General features: G+C 47.1%; 1 protein-coding gene across 1 annotated transcript; it reads left to right on the forward strand.

Moving 5' to 3' along the window:
* The first annotated feature begins 19,317 nt into the window (after positions 1–19,317).
* Positions 19,318–20,819, forward strand: LOC133914605 (transcription factor bHLH18-like). The gene is made up of 3 exons (XM_062357682.1): positions 19,318–19,379; positions 19,683–20,317; positions 20,403–20,819. Exons 2-3 carry the CDS (start codon positions 19,709–19,711, stop codon positions 20,817–20,819), a joined length of 1,026 nt encoding a protein of 341 aa, XP_062213666.1. The 5' UTR covers positions 19,318–19,379; positions 19,683–19,708.
* The last annotated feature ends 1,899 nt before the right edge of the window (positions 20,820–22,718 follow it).

Consider the following 22,718-nt stretch of genomic DNA (forward strand, 5'->3'; position numbering starts at 1 on the left):
GGAGCTTGCGCGAGTCCAACAGCAGGGCGTAGGCTATTTTTTCGAGCTCAGTGTAGCGTGTCTTGGCCCTAGCTAAGGCCTCTGAGACGTAGTATATAACCCTTTGAGTGGGGCGACCGCTACTTTTTTCTTCTCGTACCAGGGCGGCGCTAACGGCGGATGCGGAGATGGATAAGTATAGGAGTAGTTCTTCGCCGGGGAGGGGCTTCGTGAGTGTTTCGAGGTGGGAAAGGTGCACCACTAGGGTCTCGAATGCTGCCTAGCAGTCCAGTGTCCAGCTAAATGGCTTGGAGCCCCTTAGCGTTTCAAAGAAAGGGAGGTTGTGCATAGCGGATTTTGCGAGGAAGCGACTGAGGGCCGCGAGGTGGCCGGCCAGGTGTTGTAGTTCTTTAGGATTGGTGGGAGGCGACATTTCTGTGATAGCACGAAACTTGCCCAGGTTGGCCTCAATGCCTCTTCGGGAGACAAGATATCATAGCATTTTTCCACCTCTAGCACCAAATACGTATTTTTCTGGGTTCAGCCGTACGCCAGTGGCTCGAAGGCTGTTGAATGTTTCTTGTAGGTTGACAACGTGGGTGGATTCTAGTTGGCTTTTCACCACGATATCGTCTACGTAGGTCTCGACGTTGCGGCCAAACTGCTATTGCAGCACCTTATATACTAGGCGGGAGAAGGTGGCCCCAGCGTTTCAAAGACCAAAGGGCATCCAGATGTAGCAGTATACTCCGAAGGGGGTAATGAAGCTAGCATTGTTCTCATCCTCCGTTGCCATCCACACCTGGTGGTATCCGGAGTAGGCATTAAGGAAGCTTAGCATTTCGCAGCCGGGTGTGGAATCCACCAGCTAGTCTATGCGGGAGAGAGGGTACGGATCCCGGGGGCATACTTTGTTTAATGACGTGAAATCGATGCACATACGCTATTTTCCGCTATGTTTCTTGACCAGAACGGTGTTGGAGAGCTAATCAGAGTGGATGACCTCTTGGATAACACTGGCTTTCAGCAGCTCTTGGACTTCTTCTTTTGCAGCTTCTGCCCGCTCCGGAGAGAGCCTGCGAAGCCCCTGGCGTATGGGCCTTGCCTTCGGGTCGACCTGGAGCGAGTGCTCGACGATGCTATGGTCGACTCCTGGGAGGTCCTGCGGGGACCATGCGAAGATGTCGAGGTTACTCCGTAAGATGGCCAAAAGTTGGGCTTCTTGCCTAAAGGCGAGGTCTGCCCGTATTCGGAAGGTCGGGTCGGGTTGGTCTTGGTGTATGGGGACTAGCTTTATGTCCCATTTTGGCTATGACCTCAGAGGGCAGCGGTGCCCAGAATGCGCCGATAGAGGATCTTTCGAGTCCTCCTATGTCATAGTGTGGATATGGCGACTGGGGAGCGAAGCAGGGTGCCCATACTCGATGCATCTAGGCAGGTCTTTCTCACTGTGGATGGTTATTAGCCCCTAGGGTCCGGGTACTTTCAGGCAGAGGTAATTATGATGGGGTACAGCTTTGAATCTGTTCAGGGTCCATTGTCCCAGGATGGCATTGGAGGCGTACGGTACGTCCACGATGTCGAAGGTGATAACCTCGGATCGTGATGTAGAGCCCTCACCGAAGATGACCAGGAGTTCTATCTATCCTAGGGCATTGAGGGGGGCTCCATTGAATCCCTGGAGGGGTCTGCTGCTTGGTCGGCTTCGTGGAATTCGGAGTTGGTCGAAGGCATGCACGAATAGGAGGTCCGCCGAGCTACCTCCGTCAACCAGTATTCTTTGGACCCTGACTTCGGCGATATTGGCTGAGATGACTAGGGTATCAGAGTGGGAAAATTTTACCCCTTCGGAGTCGTCGACGGTGAATGTTACGGGGCGTCGGCCCAGTCGGGGGCCTGTCGATGGATGCTAGTTGCTCCAATGTGGTGCACCCTACGGGCATAGTCTCGCCGTTGTCGTTTTGAAGTGCCACCGGAGCTCCCTCCGCTGGTAATGGCGAGGACGATCTGTTTGTCCCGCGCTTCTTTGTCACCGTACTATTTTAGGGATGACTAGGGTGGAGAAGGTAGGACTAGCTGTGGAGGAGTCTGTAGGGCCAGGTGGTCAACCCGTTGATTGGCCGATGGCCTACGATCTTCGAACTGCCCCTTGGGGGCCCCACCGTTAGAGGCGAAGGCCGCCTGCCTTCCTAGGTACTCCTCTCGGAAGGTGGTGAGGGTTCGACAGTTATCGGTATTATGCCCTCGTCCTGTGCCGTGTAGAGTGCACCAGGACTCTTCCTTGGAACACTGGTTTGGGGCGTGGCTTCGCTCCGGGAGGCCTCCGGAGCGTCCTCGGCCTCATCCCCTGGGGTGGCCTTGGTTCGGAGCCCTGTGGCTTAGGCTGATATTGCTAATGTTTTGGCGTTATCGTTGCCGCCCCCTTTGGGACCCGGCGGTAAGGGCCTCCTCGAAGCTCCTTTTTGCTGGGGGGGGGGGTGCGTGTGATGATCCAGCCTATGAGTGTGGGCTCGTGGAATTGGCACGGGAAGCCTCGCCAGCTTGTGAGCGCCTTCGACGGAGTTTTTCCTCCTATGCCTGCGCGTATTCCTCAAACTTGCTCATGAGGACTTCTACCATGTGTATTGGGTATCGGTTTAGTCGATCATATAGGGGGCCTTCGGCCAGGCCCTGGGTTGCGGCATCGATAATCAAAGAGTCTGATATGCCCCCTAATCTGGGCTTTGGTCTGGGAGAACCTTCGAAAGTAGTCCCGGAGGGTTTCGTCTGGCCCCTGCCTGATAGTGAATAGGCTGCTGAAGGTTACTGGTTCGATGAAGGTGCCCTGGAAGTTGCTGCGGAAGAGATCTCGGAGTTGGGACTAGGTGTGAATGGTGCTGGGGTCCAGCGCCCAGAACCAGCGTATGGCCACCCCTTCTAGGGCGAGGGGGAAGCATTTAGCCGTGGTGGCCGGTCCGCCCCCGCTGGCCTCTATGGCTAGGGCGTAGGATCGGGCGAACTCGTCGGGGTCTGAATCGCCTTTAAACCTGGGCAACTTCGGGGTCTGAAAACCCTCCGGGAAGGGCATGGCCTGCAGGTCGGCCCGCAGGGGTGAGTCGTGGTCCTGCAAGGGGTCCTCACGATGCCGGCCCCGGGGCTCCGGGGACCGAATGGGTCGCGTCCTTGTGCCGAGGGGCTCGCCGGTTCGTAGAGCTTGGGTTGGAAACGCGCCGGCCGTCGCGGGAGCGGCGGCGAAGGTGTGGGCAGCTTCCTGCTCGACCCGTAGGGCCATCTGTAGCTCCTCCATCTGCGCTAGGAGTGTCATCAAGCATGATTGCTGCTCGGGTGGAGCGGTGTTTCCAGCAGCAGCGCCGGTCGTAGCCCCTAGGGGCGCAGCGGGGGCCTCACCTTGCTGCTGCTGGGTCTCCGGGGTAGAGAACCCTTCAGTGTCGCCCGCAGCTGTAGTTATGGTTGGGTCGGTGGTGACCGTAAGGTTCCCTTTCCCCCCGGCTGGGGGTCGTTGTCGGTGCTGACCACATATAGCCGGCTGGACTGCCGCGCAGGCGTGACTGGGGGGTCGGCCTTGGTGGTTTTTTTCTTGGGTGCCATCCTACCTCTCTTAGCACTTCTGTGTTCGGATCCCCATGGACGACACGCTGTTGGAGTAAGAGTTCGTCTTGCCCCAGCAAGTACAACGAGAGTTTCTTCTAAGGAGGAGACTCAAGCTTGGAGACGAAGTTTGAGAGGAAGGAACACTATGAATATATTGATGATAGGAAAATGTATTACTCTGGGAGGAGTATCACAACGTACGCTGTGATGCGTGTTCTTTTTCACTGTGACCTTGGGTTTCTTTTTTTTTCTCTTTCCAAAGGACCATGGTCTCCTATTTATAGGGCCATGCGTAGCTTGACGTACAAGTTATCATAATGTATAAATATCTGAGATCCAGCTAAATTACTGAGCCTTATTCAGGATAACTACATTCTATCCTATCGCGAGATAAATATCCACCGTGGTAATTATCGTGTTGCCTGCCCCTTGAAGGGGGCGAGCCGGTCACCAATTGTAGCCCAGCGCCGCACTGTCATTGGTGCCAGGATAGGTACCAATATACCGGGGTGTCAGAGCGGCTTCTACTAGCCTAGGTATTTAATACCGGTCACCTCCTCGCAGGCAAAGTACGATTGGTTCTTCCCTTTTGGCAGATTTTTTCTGAGGCCTGATGACTCACCCAGTAACCTCCGAGAAGCCAGCCCGGCCAGCGGGAGGCCAAGGCTTTGGGAAGCTAAGCCTTCGGGAGGCTGAGCTCTGGAAGGCCAGGGCTTCAGAAGACGAATGCTTTGAGAGGCCGAGCATTTAAGAGACTGAGCTGATTAAGCCAAAGAGCCATCGAGGGCTCTTAATAACGACCCCAACAAATATAAAGCGGGCACATTAGTATAAAACTTGCAAACCACTCTTTATAATTATATTTTATATAGTGGATATATTAGCATCTTAAATCAGCATCATATCCTTCTCTGAAAGGAAATCAGTTAGCATCATTCTGGCCGTGACAGTTTTAATTTCTCCTCTTTTCTCGAAAACTGCTGCGCAGAAATGTCATTGTAAATTCCTTTGCCTCCATCATTCGTAGCCTAGCTTAATTTGTTTGCCCGATTCGCCACGAATCAGGAGATCATGCTTAATTATTGACATCCTCATCAAGATCTGAAAAAAAAAATTTGTTTCATCCGATCCGTGCGATACATATTTTATACAAATGCTAGATCAGCTATCTGCGGCCGACCTGTAGCTGTCGTGGTATATGTTTTTTGATAGACTGTCTTGGTATATGTTAGAAGACTAAGTAAAAGAAAAAAAAATGATACATCGATCCGCTGATTGTTCGAACCTGTACGAAAAATATCATGATCAGCTGAGCGCCATGCAAGGTAGCACGCACGGCGTGTGTGATCGACTGAAGTAGTATTTTTTTCTATTTGAGCTTTTTTTTTTTACAGTTAGGTCTCTCTTGATCGGGATTTTCTTTAAAAGTCTTTTACTGGAAGAGATATGAGAGGGGGAATCGAAACCCCGGCTCATCACGCCATATGGGTGTTGCCAATCGGCTACTGCCCGTCCGCAAATATTCTAATATAATGTTATCTGAAGATGGTTGGCTCGAGGCCTCGGGCGCAGCTCGTAACCCACTTGTCGCTTGCTTAACCAGTCACATCTTGGGTGCCATCAGCTCCGTCTCGAGTGGATTTGCAGTGATGAACTGAAAATAACATCTTTGCCTGTGCATTTTAGTGGCCTACGTCACACGTGTACTGCAAGCAATTGGTCATGTTTGTTTTATATCTGGTGTCATAATTCATAATCTAGAAAAATATTATTTCTATAAGATTATGACACATATTTACCTATCATTGCTATTACAAACATAATATTTTGCTTTTTTCTCCTCTCTCTCCTAAACTTTGTTTCCCCTCTCTCTCGAGCACGAATGGCAATAGTACCCAGTCTCCCACCAGGCCACCACCATTATCGCCGTTTATCTCCGCCCCTTCCTCTCCGCTTCTCAAATCCTCTTCCCTCCCCCTCGAACGCCCAAGTTGCTCAAATCTATGGGGATCTCGCTCGAAGGAGTCGTGGGTGGGCATGCAGCGGCACGGCCAAGACCTGGCGGACCGCCTCGTGTAGGGATTCTCGGGGCTCGTCCATGTGCAGCCACCGCAGCTCCTCCCGTGGTCGCCACTAGCGCTGCTGCTGCCCAAGCTCGTAGTCCCCTTCAAACTGATCTCTTCGTCATACCCTTCGTCGGCGGGGTGCGTGATGGCGGCGGTAGCGTCGACCTTTTGACTGTGGCCACCTCGTCGCTCGTCGAGATTGGCGATTGACTTGGGAAGGTGGGGTCTGAGTTTGGAGCCTGTGTCAAAGGCATCATGTAGCAGTTTGCGTGGAGGGTGCTGGTGCCATTCCGGGCGGAGGGCGCACGATGCCGAAAGTGGGAGGTCGCTCTGCCACCGCCGCCTATGGTGCCAACAACAGCAGTAGAGGGGGCTCTCACCCAGTCTCGTACCGAACAAGGGAGAGAATGGAGAGAGAGCAGAGCCATTTTAGGTGAGGGGATCGACGACGAATGGTGACTACGTTGAGGCCAGGAACACTAGATAGTGAGAGGAGGCGGGCTTGGATGGCTCACGGTGTACGGACGGTGTTGGCGTGGCTCCAAGCGAGCTTGGCCATGCGGTGTTCGGCTCCTACACACTATGGGGGGAGAGAAAGAGAGAGATTCTAATAATCTGGTGCTGTTTGTTTTAGATTATAAAATTCAGATTTTAAATTGTGAGAATCAAAATCTGGATTTTTAGAGTCGCAATAAAAACAAACAGACCAAAGCAAGGGATAGGATAGGATTTAAGATTGTTGAGCAACAGATTGAGAGGTCACATGATCAGACTCTTGCCGATAAATAATTAAGCTCATCTGTAAAATAGTCTGATTTATGGAAAATAATTCGATTTATGAGGAATTGAACAATTATAATTTTACTAGATTTTATTGCATGATTAGTTTTAGCTAGATTTTACTTAGCAGTGTTGCCACTTCGAGACACATTGGCCTTCCACATAGAGTGCCAAGCAGTCCTAACAACAATATCAAATTAAGGGAGAAGTCCGTTTACACCCTCCAACTGTTACGAAAGTTCAATTTTCAACCACATTTGTAAACAGACAACAAAGGCTCATGGACTATTCTGTCGAAAATTAGTTCCTGATAATATATCTGTAATTGAACTGGGTATCTTCAAGATTAAGGATCGAGTAGAAAACAAGACATACGATGTATACAGGTTCGGACCCTCGAGGTGGAGTAATAACCTATGTCGTATGTGGATGATGCTATATATAGATTGTCTCGAGTACAAGCAAGGTGGCTAAACCTAATACAATAGAGTAGACCAACTCTAAACTAATCTAGAGTTGAAGTCGCCGAGTATCTCCAAGGCTAGTGTCTAGATGCTTGCGTCAAGTTGTGTAGACGTTGATCTATTCTGAATTGTCCCTTTGGATGACAGGGTCCCCGCCTTATAAATGGGTCCTGTCACTGCTTGAGTTCCAACCGTAATCGATAGGGAGTCTTTCATCTTATCGGTTTAGACAAGGCAGTCGAATCCAGCTTAGATACTAGTCGTATTCGAGTCGGTTAATCTGATCAAGACCTTCCTAATACAAGTTTTTCATGATCTCTGAGTATATCAGATCCCACAAATTCGAATCCGCAATATCCTGAGTTATCCATCGAGTGTACAATGTACCCTATACGTGTATAATGTACTCCTTATGCGTATATACCCTATAGTTAGATATTCGACAGTAGCCCCTTGACTCTACTCAGTGTGAAGGATTTCTATAAGCACCTACTCGAATATTGTCAAGTGTAAGCCTAGTCGAGCAAGGTAGACCAAGCTTGTAGTTGAAAGAATCAAGCAAAGAATATCATGTTCCGAGTATCGACTGAAAACACTATTGGGTCGAGCGCCCTACCGATATCCGCACTCAAGACTCAACAAAGGCTTGAAAACTCGACTTCTCGAGATCCGTCTTTGAGTATAGTTAAAAAAAGAAAACTTCAAAATTTGAACCGTTGGGTATAGACGCATTTGATGCACTCGAATGAGTGTGCAAAGATTTACGTGGCGCAATCGTCCCGTCTTTCATGTTGAACGAGGCGCCAAAGTAACAGAAGTGGTTACCAAAGTAAGCGTTAATTTCCAGGCAATTTACCTATATAGGCCTAGAATGTAGCTATCCTTCATCCTCTCGTTGCCAGTCTCCTGCTTCAAGCTCTCGCCTTTTTCCGCCCAAGCACGCGGAATCGCACAGAAATCTCGTTCCATGGCCTTCAGCCGTTCTGCGAACACCACCTCCCCTTCCTCACTTGAGAAGAAATCCAACATGAAGGCCACCAACGCCTCCTCCGAGCAGCTAGATGAGAGACTATGGCCACCGAACGAAATGCTATAGCTACCGAACGGGACACCATGACCACTGCACTTTAAAAGCTTAAGGACTAGACCTTTGACCGTATGAACCAGTCAGCCTCTGTAAATGTCGAGACAAAGCTAAGTCTCCTCAAAAGCTATAATCCCAACCTCGACACATCAGTAGTGACAGATTGGTTCGATTGTTCAGAAGCAAATATCATTCACAACATCAAGCCTCTGGTCCCTACCTTCATCGAGTCCCCTGGGCTCAGCTTGCATGATGAAGAAAGTGAGGGTAGTCTTTCTGGTTGATTGTCCACAGTTCTTAACTCAAAACACTCAAAACTTGATCTGTGGTTTGAGGATGTCTATAAACATTATTATTATTTTGCTTGTCCAATATACTCTTGCAACTATTCCCTTGTTGATGAAATAGAGTTAGCATAAGTAGATGCAAAAACCGATTAGTACATGCTAAAACCATCCTCGAAACCTATTTGTCAAATATTCATCCATACCTGAAAACTCAACTAGACATATTATTAAATGCATTGAACCTCGAGTTACCACTCGAAGTATACTCAAGAATAAGAAAAAGACTAGTATAAAACTAGAAAGAGAAAAAATAACTCAATGATTTTTGCAAACTTTTAGACGACTCGCGTATTTGACTAGCGTGTGAATATGAACTCGTTAGAGAACACACATGAGACCGACTAGAACTTCAGAACATTGTTAGCTGTTAAACATGAGATGTTTAACAATCTCTTGTGCTGTTATGCCTTATAAGGTGCAGTTGTTTGTCATCAACTCAACACATGCCTCTGTTGGTTCTATCCAACGCAGTAGATGCAAAGCCAGATAAACTTTTGCAACAAATATGTATTACAAAAAATATGTATTTACAGAATATAGTATTACTATGTAGCCCCTGACTATCGGGTCCATGAGAAGATTTCCTGATCGTAGAGTAAGAAAGAACATACCTATACCATCAAAAGTATATGACATAGCCCCCGACTCTTTGCTCGACGGCTGGATCAAGTGGAGAGTAGATCTGTAGCATTGAGGGTATGCGATGTAGCCCCTAACTCTCTGTTTGATGTGATAATCAAGACAGAGAGTGGAGTTGTAGCATCAAAAAAATACCCGACATGGCCCCTAACCCTTTGCTCAATAATTGAGTTCGAGTAGAACGCAGAGCATCAACGCTGACATTAAATAATATAACTCCTAGCTCTCTGGTTAGCATAATATTGAGACAGAGAGTGAAGCATAAGCATCAAAATTATGTGATATAGTCCCCAACTCTCTACTCAATGACTGGATCGAGTAAAGAGTAGAGCATAAGCATCGATTCATTATTCTCGACCACATGTTCGAAGGCGTAAACCTACAAGCATATGGCTGTGGTTATGTTATGGTCATCGAGTGAATTTGAACAATCGGGTAGGTGGACATTGAAAACCCACTCCCATTCGTCCTCGCAACCTCTGACTTGATGTGTCATAATGATGTGGTATCCCTTTACATGGAGATTGGGTGCACCATAATGCCTTGGTGATGTCTCAGCTTCCGCCCGATGCATCAGCTTTGAATCGCCGCACACCCGAGGCAACCTTGGAATTTCAACTGTTATCGGATCTTGACGGCTTCACCATTTTCTATTCAACATATTCCTGCAACTATAAATAGGGCGGACCAAAAGCCGTTCGTTTTCACCCCAATCTCCTTCGGCTCTTCCCTATGGATTACTCAATAGCACTCGTAGAACTTGAAACCAAGGCATCCACTCCATCGTCGTCTCCCAAGTAATTTCCAAAAATCGAAGAAGTGGGATCTCTCACCCCAAGGCCTCTCGCCTTTGATCTACCGGGAGTTATCATCCTTTCCTCCGATGAGGAGGAATCGAGTGAGAGGCATAAGAGGAGAGGGAACAGAAAATCCATCAAAGGTCATTGACCCTTCACCCAGCACCTCCAACGTTTCCTCAACATTGATGCCATAGAGAAAATGGCATAGGAGTTAACGACGCAGGCTGCACAAGAGCGAAATGAGGATGGTGGTGATCTTGATGAGATCATCGACCATGTCATCGATGAGGTCTTCGGGGATGGAGCCCTCGAGCCTCCGGTGGTGAAGAAAGCGCGACTGTTTTCTCTATTAACAAACATCATATCACCTCTACGTCCCGCAGAGGGCCACTCGACATTGTCGTCGTTGGTCAGTAGCTCAAGTAGAGTCTTTGCCTCGTCCACTCTCCCTAGCCTTTATGCTAATCGGTGGCCAGTTCCCAGGGGGATCAGCTGCCATCCCGAGGAGGAGTAAAAGAGGTTCCTCGACTCGTTCGAGGGTAAGTAGGGGTTCACATATTTATGAACTCTTGGATGTAGTGGGTCTTCACTATTTGCATGAGCTAGGTGAATCTTTTCTGTCAACTTTGCGCTAGCTACCCAGTCAGAAAGAAAAGTATGTAATATGGTAGTCAGTCTGATAGAGTTACCTTTAATTTACCTTATCTATGAATGAAATTGTTGGAGTTGGTTGATTTTTCACGAATTTTTGTGTTCTTCACTGTTTGGAGTAGATAATTGTACTGATCCAGGTCAAATGACTTTGACTGCTATGTAGGGTCCTTCCCACTTAGGTGATAACTTGTGGCACCTAGCCTGTTTTTGCACCTTTCGTAGAACAAGGTTCACTGCAGTGAGTTTCCTAGGCTGGATTTTTTGATTGTGAAATCTACTCAATGCTTGCTGATACTTAGCTACTCGAATGGACGCTCGATCATGGCACTCCTCAAGTAGATTGACATCATCCGCTCGTAATTGCTCTTGCGCCTCTTCCGAGTAACTTTCCACTTGCAGCAATCCAAATTGCAGTTCAATAAGAAGCACTGCTTCTACTCTGTAGACTAAGAAGATAGGAGTTTCACCAGTGGCTATGTTAGTCAAAGTACGAATGACCCATAGTACTGAGGGAAGTTTATTTGCCCAGCATTTCAAGTAAGCTTTTAGCCTATCAAAGACCTGAGTCTTGGTACGCTGCAAGACTATACCGTTAGCGCGCTTGATCTGACCATTACTTCAAGGATGAGCTACTAAAGCAAAACATGTTTTGATGCCAAATTCTTCATAGAATGCACTAGGTTTATAACTAGCTGTGAGTCCCCTTTCATGAGTAGTTGCCTGATTCTAAGTGATATAGCTATGCAGAGCTCATTTACTAGTCCTTTGTATTCTACAATATTGTTGAAAGATTTAAATTATAATTGAACAATGTACCTGAGTTAGTTGCATATTGGAGACTTGAGTATGATGCCAACCCCTGAGCCCTGAAGCATGAGCGATCCATCAAAGAAGGTGCCGAGTGATCTTTGGTCTCGTTTGGCTTTGTTTTCTCAATGTTTTTCCATTCAGCAATGAATTCTGCTAGTACTCTTGACTTAACGCTTGTGTGTGGTGTGTAATCTATGTTGAATTCATTGAGCTCGACCGCCCATTGCGCGATTTGTCCAGTAGCCTTCCTATTGCATATGACATCCTTCAGCAGATACGTCATTACGACGGTGATGTTGTGTGCTTAGAAATAATGTCGTAGCTTCCGAAAAGTCATCAAGACTGCATACAACAACTTTTTAACTTATGGGTATCGTAGCTTAGCATCATGTACGACTTCGCTAGCAACCTAGTTTTTGGATCTTGGCCTTCTTCTAGAGACATTCCTGATCTACCACCAGGACCGTGCTCACAACTTATGGGGTGACTGCAATGTACAGAAAGAACTCCTCTATTTTGTTAGGCAGGTTCAGGATTAACAGAAACAATAAATACCTTTTTAAGTCTTGAAAAGCCTTCTCCGCTTCTTCCATCCACTTGAATCGGTTGTGTTTCTTTAGCAACTTGAAGAAAGGCATCCCTCCCTTGTCCATCTTGGAGATGAACGACCAAGAGCTACTATGCATCCTGTTAATTTCTGAACTTCCTTCAGTGTTCTGGTCAAGAGCATCTATTTTGTGTGGATTTTTCTCAATACCTCGACCTGACACCAGAAAACCAAGAAGCTTGCTAGATGGGACTCCAAACGTGCACTTCTCAGGGTTAAGCATCATATGATACTTTTTGAGGTTGCCGAATGCCTCCTTGAGATCGTCAATCAATGTATCTTCAGTTCTAGACTTGACTACAATATCATCGACATATGCTTCTACATTGCGCCCGATTTGGGGTTGTAGGCAATTTATTACGCCATTGATAAGTAGTACCAGCATTCTTCAAACCAAAAGACATTTTTACATAGAAAAATACACAAAGGGGTAACAAAAGTTGGGTTTTCCTCATCCTCGACGTCCATGCTAATTTTGTGATACCCTAACTAGGCATCTAGAAAATATAGCACTGCATAACCCATAGTAGTGTCGACAATTTTATCAATACGAGGGAGAGGACAAGTATCTTTGGGACAAGCTTTTCTTAGGTCGGAGAAATCAACACACATTCTCCATTTGCTATTGGCTTTCTTCACAAGGACGGGATTAGCAAGCCATGTAGGATGACGAACCTCTCAGATGAAGCTCGCCTTTAGGAGTTCGTTGACCTCCTCCTGGATGGCTTGTTTTCTTTCCTCCATAAATCTTTGCTACTTCTGCACCACATGTTTGGCGCTGGGTTCCACAGCTAATCGATACTCGATCACCTTCCTGGGGACCCCAGGCATGTCAGACAGTTGCCATGCAAACACATCCTGGTTTGCCCGGAGGAATGCAATGAGCTCGAGTTCCTAATTGAAATCAAGTTCGACCCCTATCTTGACCGTCTTGGCTAGTTCAGACGGGTTGAGGGGCCCTAACTTGATGCCACCACCTGCCTTCTTGTCCTTAGCATCGTCGTTGTTCTCACCTTTGGTGGCATCATTGGATCTGGAGACATTAGCGAGGCTCACAAACTTGGAGTTCTTGACCTTGGTGGCGGCTTGGTGCTTCTGGAGCTTAGACTTCGCACTTTTTGAGGTAGTTGCCGTTTGACATAAGTGTTCGACTATATCTAGGCTCTGTTTGTCGCACTTGACCGCTACATGTTGATGTCCCTTGATGGTTATGACCCCATTAGGGTCTGAGATCTTGAGCATCAGGTACGCGTAGTGCACTACGACCATGAACATACCTAACATTGGATGGCCTAGGATTATGTTGTAGGTCATCTCAAAATTCGTAACATCGAAGGCCAGCTTTTCTGTATGGAAATTGTCAGGCTCGCCAAATGTGACTAGCAACTTGATCTAGCCAAAGGGCATGGTCGATGAGTTTGAAGTTATACCGATTAAAAGGCTCAACTCTTGTCTTGAGCTTCGACATTTGAATTCCCATCTTGTCTAACATCTTGGCAAAGATGAGGTTGAGCGAGCTACCCCCATCGACCAATGTCCTATAATCTTTGACATTGAGGATAGTAGGCTTGACCACAACCAGATACCGACCCAGGTGTGAAACCACGACTGGATGGTCAGCTTGATCAAAGGTGATAGGGACTTCTGACTACTTGAGGTATCGAGGAGGCCCGGTCAGAGCCAGGTTGACCTCCCTTTCGACCATCTTGTACTTACTTTTGGAATCATACAAGGCATATCCTATAAAGATATGCACCAAGCTATGGTCGGTCCAGTGGAATTCGAGCTCATCATCTTTGGCATCTAGTTTGGCTTGTTTACTATGGTAATCAGCAATAGTAGCCTTAAGCTTGTCATCGAGCTTCTTTTTAATAATGTGATATTCGTCAAAGTCATGTTGATTGGTCTGATGGATGGGACATCACTTTTCACCTCCATGGCTCATGTCCTTATTATCCCTGATGCTGCACGAGTTGCTCCTATCGACCGCAGCCACGATCGTGTCCGGACCCTTGCACTTGTTATCAGTTTTGTTCTTCTCCCCCTCATTCTTTAAAGACTCAAGCTTGTCCTTGCCAGACTGAGGATTTTTGGTGTGTTCCCAGGCTTCAACACGCTTTGCGCACTTGTCAGCCAGCTTGAAGAGTTTTTTTCACCGTATTGATCTTCCGGGTAGCAAGCTTCATAACCAGATCTTTGTCCTTGACGCCTCACTTGAAGGCGATGACGACCGAGTTGTCGGAGATGTCTAGGATCATAATGTGCCTATCACTGAACCTGCGAATGAAGTCTCGAAGAGACTCGTCCTTACCTTGGTTCAGCTGATAGAGATCATCCTCCATTCCTGGGCGCTCAAATGTTCTTTGAAAGTTGGCGATAAATTGAGCCTTCAGCTTGGCCCATGATCGGATTGAGTTGGGCAATAGGTTCAGCAACCAGGACCTTGTAGGTCCATCGAGGGCGGTTAGTAGGTAATTGGCTATTACCCTATTGTCGCCACCAGCCGCTCGAATAACAATAGGGTAGATATATAATCACTCATTGGGGTTCCTATGCCTATGGATGAGGCAGTTATAATCTGACCCACAGGACTGTGCTCGAGCTTGACCACCCAAGCTTTATGTTTGGGATCCCTCGACTCGGGGATGTCATCATCCATGACTCCTCGAACTAGCACCTTGTCGGTAGGGGTGCCTAGAGCCATTGGGGTTATTCACTCAAGCTGCCTAGATCTAAGCCGCATCGAGCAGAGTCTTGAGTTGATTGACCATCGGAATTAGAGAACTCATCGGATCTAACTCGGGGAAGGACCTCAGAATCTTATGAGCTCCCTGGACATTAGCTTCTAGAGTACTAAAGACACCGCTGCCCAAACTTGGCTACAGGTGAGCCGATGTAGCTCCGTGATCGCTATGTTGAGGGAGTTCGTCCCTCGATCTTGGAATTGTTGCAGGTGGGGGTGCCACTCGAACTGCAGACGTTCCCAAACTAAGTCGATGTCGAATTGGGGTTCCCCTGATTTTCCTCCGCCCATCGATGATGGGTGTTGTCAGGGGCCTACATAGCCCCAGCTGCTGCTCCTGGGTCCATGGGGATTATTTCACCATTGTTCATCATGGTGTCCTTATCCTCCATGTTTTGCTCGATGGGTGTGCCATCGGCTCCAGCCATAAACATGGATCGATCTATTCAGCTGCTCTGACAATCGATGGAGCAGTCATCATCACTTTCATGACTCTTGTCATCGCTGTCGGTATCCATGAACTGAAGAATGTTAGGCTTCTTAGGATCCCGCTCGAGTTGTCCCACCTCGCGATATGTGTCCAATGGGCTTTGACTCTATGATAATGAATGTACGAGATGTCGCCTAGGAGGGGTGAATAGGCGTTCCTGAAAATTAAAAATTTCATAGCGGATTAATAGAATCTGGAACTTCTGGGTTTAGTCCAGAACTTCCGGTATGCGGAAGTTTCGAGTTCAGCCTAGACTTTCTGGATAAACAGAGCGAAATAAAAAACGAACAACACTTAGGTATTTCTAGTTGAATCTCGTTGTTAACACATGTTCCAAAGTAAGTGTAAAGTGTTTTCCACCTTTCACCTCCAGCCTCAAACTCACAAACACATAGATCGGGGCAAATCGCCCAAAAGTCAACTAGAACAACAAAGAAATACAAAGAAAAAAAAGTGATAAGAATTTATTTCCCGAAGTTTGGATCCAACAATCCTACATCTCTGTTGAGGTGCTCACAAAACGTCGGATCTCTTTCAATAATATTCCTCACCAAACGACCACGAAGATTGAACTTGGGCTTACTCAAAGTCCTCTTCCCTTGCAGAGGAGGGGATGAACCTTCACAAACATCCCACGGCACTCCAAAAGCTTGGGTGCTCAGCGGGCAACGCCTAGCTGTCTAGTACCTTAAGGCTCCAAGAGTAATGAGGATTTGACAGTTTTTGGAACATTTTATCTGGATTTCATTCCGCCGTAAGTGAATGTGAAATCAACCGACTTTACGACAAACTCGAGTGCTCAAAGATTTGAATGGAGCTCACTAGAACTCAATCACTTAACCCAACTCTCAAAACCTTGCAAGATTTAATGCCTAAGGGAGTGAGAGAGCTATTTAATGGCTATGAATGCTATTGTCTTCGTGGTTGCTTAGCAGCCAATGAAGGGAGGGGGTGAGAGAGAATTTATATCCAACCCCCAAAACTAGCCGTTATGTAGCTTTTCTACACTAACCCAGAAATTCCGGGTTAGCTCGAGACTTAGTAAATGAGAACCCCTGCTTGGAAAGAATCTAGAGGTTCTGGCACCCAAAACTTCTGGGCCAGTTCGGAACTTTTGGGTTAAGCACTGAGGTCCTAACCGAGCACCCTAGCACAGACTCAATCCGGAGGTTTCGGCTACCCAGAACTTTCAGGCCATCCTGGAACTTCCGGGTTGGTTTAGAAAAGCAAATCGAGCACCCTTTCTTAGAGCTCCACTTGAAGTTTCCGGCTACCCAGAACTTTCGGGTAGCACCCGGAACTTCGGGGTATACAAAGTAACTTTGAAAACCCAGTGTTCATGGGATAATTTGTGTCTCTCATCTTTTGGATAAAAGGATTCTTTGGGCAGTAAGACATCCTCAAGACAATCTAAATACAACCCTCTTTATAGCACAGCATACATATACTCAAATTTAAATAATAAAATCAATTTAAAACTATTAAGTACTCATGTGCTGCTTCTCTTTTCCTTTTGAGGGATGCCAACATCGTTTAACATCTTTAAAAGGACTAAAACTTGTTCATAATATCATGAAACTCATTAGTCTCTTAATCATGTGTCATCAATTATCCAAAACCCACATAGAGAGCCTAGATGCACTTTTAGATACCAATGTGGATCAATTTACCTTGATTGTCCTAGCGGTATGCCATTGTTTCTCACGTTGAGTAGCCGTACGTATCTGTCTCCGAAGTGTGCTTTAAATGCGTTCATCGAGAAGGTTCTTACTGGACGGCCGCATCTCTTACTAGTCTCAAATTCATCGCATTCTCGGCCTTCCAGGCTATCCACGTTGGCTATTAATTTCGAGCCGTCCAATTAGGTCACCAGCAGATTAGCATCGTCCGATATGGTGTGTGCGCCCCGCAGCGTCTCGTAGGCTCCGTGGCTTCGAGTATCTTCTACACTTGCTCGGCCGCTTCTTCCTCCCTCTACCAATCTTCCCTGATCTCGCGCCTCCTTCTCGTGGCGTTCATGGGCTCCATCCCCGCCTATGACCTCCACACTGCCTTCTCTGCATACATGCGACTTGACAGGTCGCCGCCTCCACACTGCCCTCCCCGTCCCCCCACAACGCACTGCCGCTGGATTGGTCCTCGCATGGTCCTCTCCCCCTTGTCATCGTCTCCCTCTCGTTGCTCTTGGCCCGGTCACTGGCCTCTTCCTCACCTGGCGCATGGAGAGGCGGTAGCCATGCCGCTTCGAGCGACGGAGCTCCTGTCTTTGAGCCATGACTGTGGAGAGGTGGCCGTCGTAGTGTTGCGAACAAAGGGCTCCGCTCGCACAGAGGGCTGTGCCACATGAAACGCCAGACGTCAAATCCAGAAGACGCTGCTCTACGGTGGTTGTGTGGCTTCAATCAGAGGTGGTTCCTTCCTTCTCATTACCATCAATTCCTTTTTTTCTTTCAAAAAAAAAGTTGTCTCCTATTAAGAATTTCTACTCTAATTCAATATTCCCGTTTTATGGCTATGTTGTGCTTATTTTAAATGGAGTCTGCTTGAATCACAAGATGGGTTCGGATGACCCGTGCCGTGTCAATGAATTTTGACCGAGTATGGCGGTATTGTTATAGTTATGTCTACCCGAGGAGATCTGATCTGCTATGTTATGATCTGTTCTGACCACGCAGGAGGAGGAGCACTACAGGCGGTGGCGAAGCAATTGCAAGGGTATGTGATGCTGATGCTTGTCTTTGCTGCAGGCAATGTGCCAGGACATGAATCAGCAACAGCAACACTCAACGAGGTAAATCGTAAGCCTTAATTAGACCTGGCGATTGCTCCATCAGGTTTCTCAGATTAACCAATTTAGAGTTGCTCTTTGCCTACATATTATAATTGTGCTCACGGTCGATCATGTGTATCATATTAGTGGTGCTCTTGAAGAATAATCACCAATGCCTCTGCTCTAGCTTAATCGGGAGATCCATTCTTGAGTCAATGGATGGAACTGCCGCACTGGGCCTTGATTTGAGTTTTGTGACACATGTTTTTCTCATGGAACCAATATGGGATAGAAGGTAATCTAATTGTTCAGATACTTCAAACAACTACAGATGCTACTGGATCAAGTAGTTTCAGATTATTTACCAATCTTGATGTTCGATAGGCTCTTAATCAAATGCGAACTTATCTGTCAATGCTTTACACTTCTGTCTTGTTGCCTTACATATATCTCAGATTGGGTATTTTTGTATTCCTATTGGTAGTTGGCAATTAACACTTTTGATAAGGATATTTTTTATAACTGTCACATTGTCGTTATTATGTATGATTGATGATTGGACTACCTTCTCTGTTCTAATCAGTATGGAGGAACAAGTTATTAGTCTAATGGGTGCTACTCGTCCAAGAAGAGCAAATGCTTAAACTTCTACAGGTTTGTGTGTATCACATGTTCATAACATTTTGATGCGAAAATATGTTCAATCCTGTGTGTTTTAAGTATTTGCTTGCCTGCAGGATTCTAATGCTTGCAGAAAAATGGTGAATGAAGGAACAAGCAACACTGACAATTAAGGAGGCCAGTTTCATAGGAGTCTCCATGATGTTGCTGAAAGCATCTATTTGTCGCAACTCAGTTTTGTGCAGACTGGATCTATCACATCACTTCTGTGACAGACAAAAGATCTCTTCGTATATTAATCCAGTTGCTTTAGACAGAGTGGCTGGTGAGTTGAATATGGTATATGTCGTGAGGGCTAGAATATTGGTAATAAAAAATGCATGGGACCAACTCATTATACAGAACTTTATAGGCTAAAATTGATTTTTTTTTTCTTTTTGTGTTCTTTTCTGATATATGTTTAGTGTGAAGATCTTGTCGACGCTCAACTTTGTGTAGACTGGATCTAACACATCACTTCTGTAGCCTTGTGTAGACTTGATCTTTTAGGTGTGATGGTGTTTGACAGCGTGTTGTATGCAAGTGTAAATCCAAACTTTTATATATCTATTTAAGCAACGGATCAATATTGTACAGAGCGCGCTGCATAACCAAAGTAAATAATTTGTCCAATTCGGTTAGTATTTCTGCAACTATCTATTAAAATAATATTATTTTAAAAACGCGAGAGAGGCCCCGAGTGAGCAAACATTATAGACAGTGGACAGTGTGTCTTTTCGAAAAAGACAAAAAAGACAGTGGACACAGTGTGTGGTGGCGCTAGCTATAAAAAGGAAGCTATCTCCCATGCTTATTTGGGCATTGTTCGGTGGAGGCGATCGACTAGCTACTACTGTCAGGCCAATATTTTGCAAATCATTTGCAAGGATCTGAGGTAAATATTAGTAGTGCATTTGTAGGTGCAGGCCTCCTCTATGATACTGCAGATTCCATATTTTCTGGGTGACGCCTAGCTTTAGTGTGGTTTTGTCTACTTCTCTGAACTTTTCAAGCTAGAAATAAAGAGCATCACGTGCAGTATTGTTTTTCTAAAAAGTTGCCCAAAAAGGTTTTTTGAGCTGATTACAGCGTAATTTCCCCTGATCGTACACCTTTGCCTCCCAAGTTGCATTTTTTTTAAGGAAATGAAAAATGGTTCTTGCTGCTGAATTAACAAGGACATCATGATTTGCTGCAGTTACACCTACCCAGCCGTTTCGGGAGATGGAGGATTCGACTCTGTTCATGCAGTGGGCCATGAACACGCTGCAGGACGAGCAACCGGCGGCCGCCGTTGACGACGACTGCGGCGAGGCAACCTTCCCCTCGCTCCAAGCGCTCCGCGAGGCCTCACACGCAGCCGAAATGGTCCAGGAGCTGATCGCGGAAGCCCGTCCGACAAACAGCTGGAGCTCCGGCGATGGCGACACAACCGACGGCAGCAGCGTCGGCAATAACTCGGCCCCCGCGGCAACGACGCACGATATCTGGCCCGCGTCGCCGAACACGGCCACGCGCGCGCCAAACAGAAGCAGCAGCGGCACGAACCTTCCCATGAGCTGGAACTTCGGCGCCGCCTCGGTGCAGCCTGGCAGCGACGACATGGTGGCGGAGGCCGCCGCCACCATGTCGTCGCTGCCAGGCTGCCCCGCCACACGAGGTCTGCCGGACCTGGTCTACGGATCTCCGCCGACGAGGAGAGCCGGCTTAAAGAGGGCGGCATCCATGTCGGTGCCGTACGCTCAAGACCACATAATCGCGGAGCGGAAGCGGCGGGAGAAGATCAACCAGCGCTTCATCGAGCTCTCCACCGTCATTCCCGGCCTCAAGAAGGTCCAAGTCTAAATTAAATCCCTGAACTTATTCGACATGAATCCATGACACAAATTGTACAATGCAACGTTTAATTTCTGATCAGATGGACAAGGCGACAATCCTTTCTGACGCGACGAAGTACATAAAGGAGCTCCAAGAAAAGCTCAAAGATATGGAGGCCGGCGGCAGCAACGGCAGGAGCATCGAGAACAAGGTGTTCGCCAAGAGGCCATGCCTCCACGCCGCGGCCGCGCCAGACGACGATGGCTCCCCGTTGTCGGCGTCGTCAGGCACGCCAGCGTCGAGGAAACAGCTGCCGGAGATAGAGGCCCGGTTCTCGGAGAAGAGCGTGATGGTGAGGATCCACGGTGAGAACGGCAAGGGGGTGGCCGTGAAGGTGCTCGCCGAGGTCGAGGAGCTCCACCTCAGCATCATCAACGCCAATGTCATGCCGTTCACGGCTTGCACTCTGATGATAACCATCACGGCAAAGGCAAGTTCTTTTTACCGTTTTGACTGATCAGCACTCGTATCATAATTGTACTATGCTGCATTTCTTAAGAACATTTTGGTGGTCTTTTGGTGCTCGAAATGCATAAAAAACTATGCTGGTTACGAATTCCTAATAAGGGAGGAACATAGTCAAAATACAAATTGCTCGTACTATATCATTGAGCGTATTATAATCCATCCATTTCACTGTATTCTATTTTTTGAGGATACCTTTTGCCATACAAATCAAAGACAAACCGCATGGTTCAACTTTAACTTTTATTCCACAATAAGGTTGGGAGAGAGAAAATTGATGTGCTATAGTAGTACTTGCTTTAACAAGAGCAGCGTGGTTCAACTTTAGCTTCTATGTTTTGGTTCCATTTTAAGACTAAAATTGCATTCCTTGATCCGTCCATATAAACATTAAAACATACGTATCCTTGTGTATGGGTCATGAGTCCATTTAAAGTTGCATGCACTCATGAGCGTATCCACCGGAGGGCTTGAGCCCCTATATCCCTTAGGAACACTTAGCTCTCTACAATTTTTGGGTATGGTAGAGCAAGAAGGAGGAGGAGGAGGAGGAGGGGAAGGAAGGAGAGGAAGAGGGATAGTTCCTCTTACTTTTTGGCTTTGGATCTGCCACTCTATGAACTAAAGTTTGTTCCCTACCGCCACTACAACAGAACTGGTCATCTGAGCTGGGTCATCAGTGTCGGCTAGACCAGAACTGGCACTGATAAAATATTAGTGATGATGGTTTGTAACTTCCTACGCCCGTTCAATGATTAAGCCAGGGTCGAACCGACACTAATACTTTAGTGTTGGTTCAGTATCAATGTCGGTTCTTAGGAAAACCAGCACCGATACTTCAATACCGGCTAATAAATGAATTAGCACTGATATTTTTTATCAGTGTCGGTTGTAGGTATCAGTCGGTACTGATACTTTTTATTCGTATCGGTTGTAGGTATCAGCCGGCACTGATATTACTTCCTACATATCACTACCCCTTAGCCATCTCCACGCCTCCCTCTCTTTCTCTCCCCATCGCGTCCCTGCTCGCTGCCTCCTCCTCGTTGTGCACCCTGTCCTGCCGCCTCCTCCTCGTCGCGCGTCGGACCGCCACCTCCTCGTCCTCTTTGCATGCTGGCCCGCCTCCTCCTCTTCGTCGCGCCCCAGCCCGCCACCTCTTCCTCGTCGCACGCTGGCCCGCCGCCTCCTCCTCGTCGCGAACCAGCCCACCACCGCCTCCCCATTCTCTTCGCGCATTGGCCCGCTGCCTCTTCATTGTCGCACGTAGGGTCACCACCTCCTCCTCCTCTTTGCACGCTGGACCACTGCCTCCTCGTCCTCCTTGTCGCCTCCTCGACATCCCTATGGTGAGCAGGAACGGTAGTGGAGGTGGAGAGCATAGATCCAAGCAGCATGGAGGCGGACGCTGCATCCTATCTAGTCATCCGAGTCCGAGTGACCACCCTTGCACTCCCAGCCTCCATATCCTTGACGGCATATCCATGCCCTACCCGGAAGGGCCACGAAACACTTGGATTAGTTCTCAAATTCTAGTTCTCTAATTACAATTAGCAATTTTAGTTAGCAAATTGTATTTAGTAATTTTAGTTAGCCAATTTAGGTCCTGAAATTTGTATTAGCAATTTAATTGTGCTGCCTTGTTCTTAGAGATGTTTCTTAGGGTTTTGGGTTCTTAAAGATGGTGCAACAACATGTGACTAATGGTAATTCAAAGTTGTGCTGCCTTGTTCTTAGGCCCAGGATAATAATTTATGAGATGTTTCCTAGAGTTTGGGGTTCTTAAAGATGGTGCAACAACATGTGGCTAATGGTAATTCAAAGGTGTCAAAGACCATCATTGAGTCATTATCCACTTGTGGTTGCACCATTTTTATCAAATTTGAGTTAC

Source organism: Phragmites australis, chromosome 4, assembly GCF_958298935.1.
Source record: "Phragmites australis chromosome 4, lpPhrAust1.1, whole genome shotgun sequence".
Classification (NCBI taxonomy): Eukaryota; Viridiplantae; Streptophyta; class Magnoliopsida; order Poales; family Poaceae; genus Phragmites; species Phragmites australis.

Excerpts from the sequence above, each read along its gene's own strand:
- LOC133914605 (XM_062357682.1), top strand. The coding sequence starts at position 19,709 with ATGGAGGATTCGACTCTGTTCATGCAGTGGGCCATGAACACGCTGCAG. Across the intron at positions 20,318-20,402 it reads TCATTCCCGGCCTCAAGAAG|ATGGACAAGGCGACAATCCT; the intron begins GTCCAAGTCTAA and ends ATTTCTGATCAG.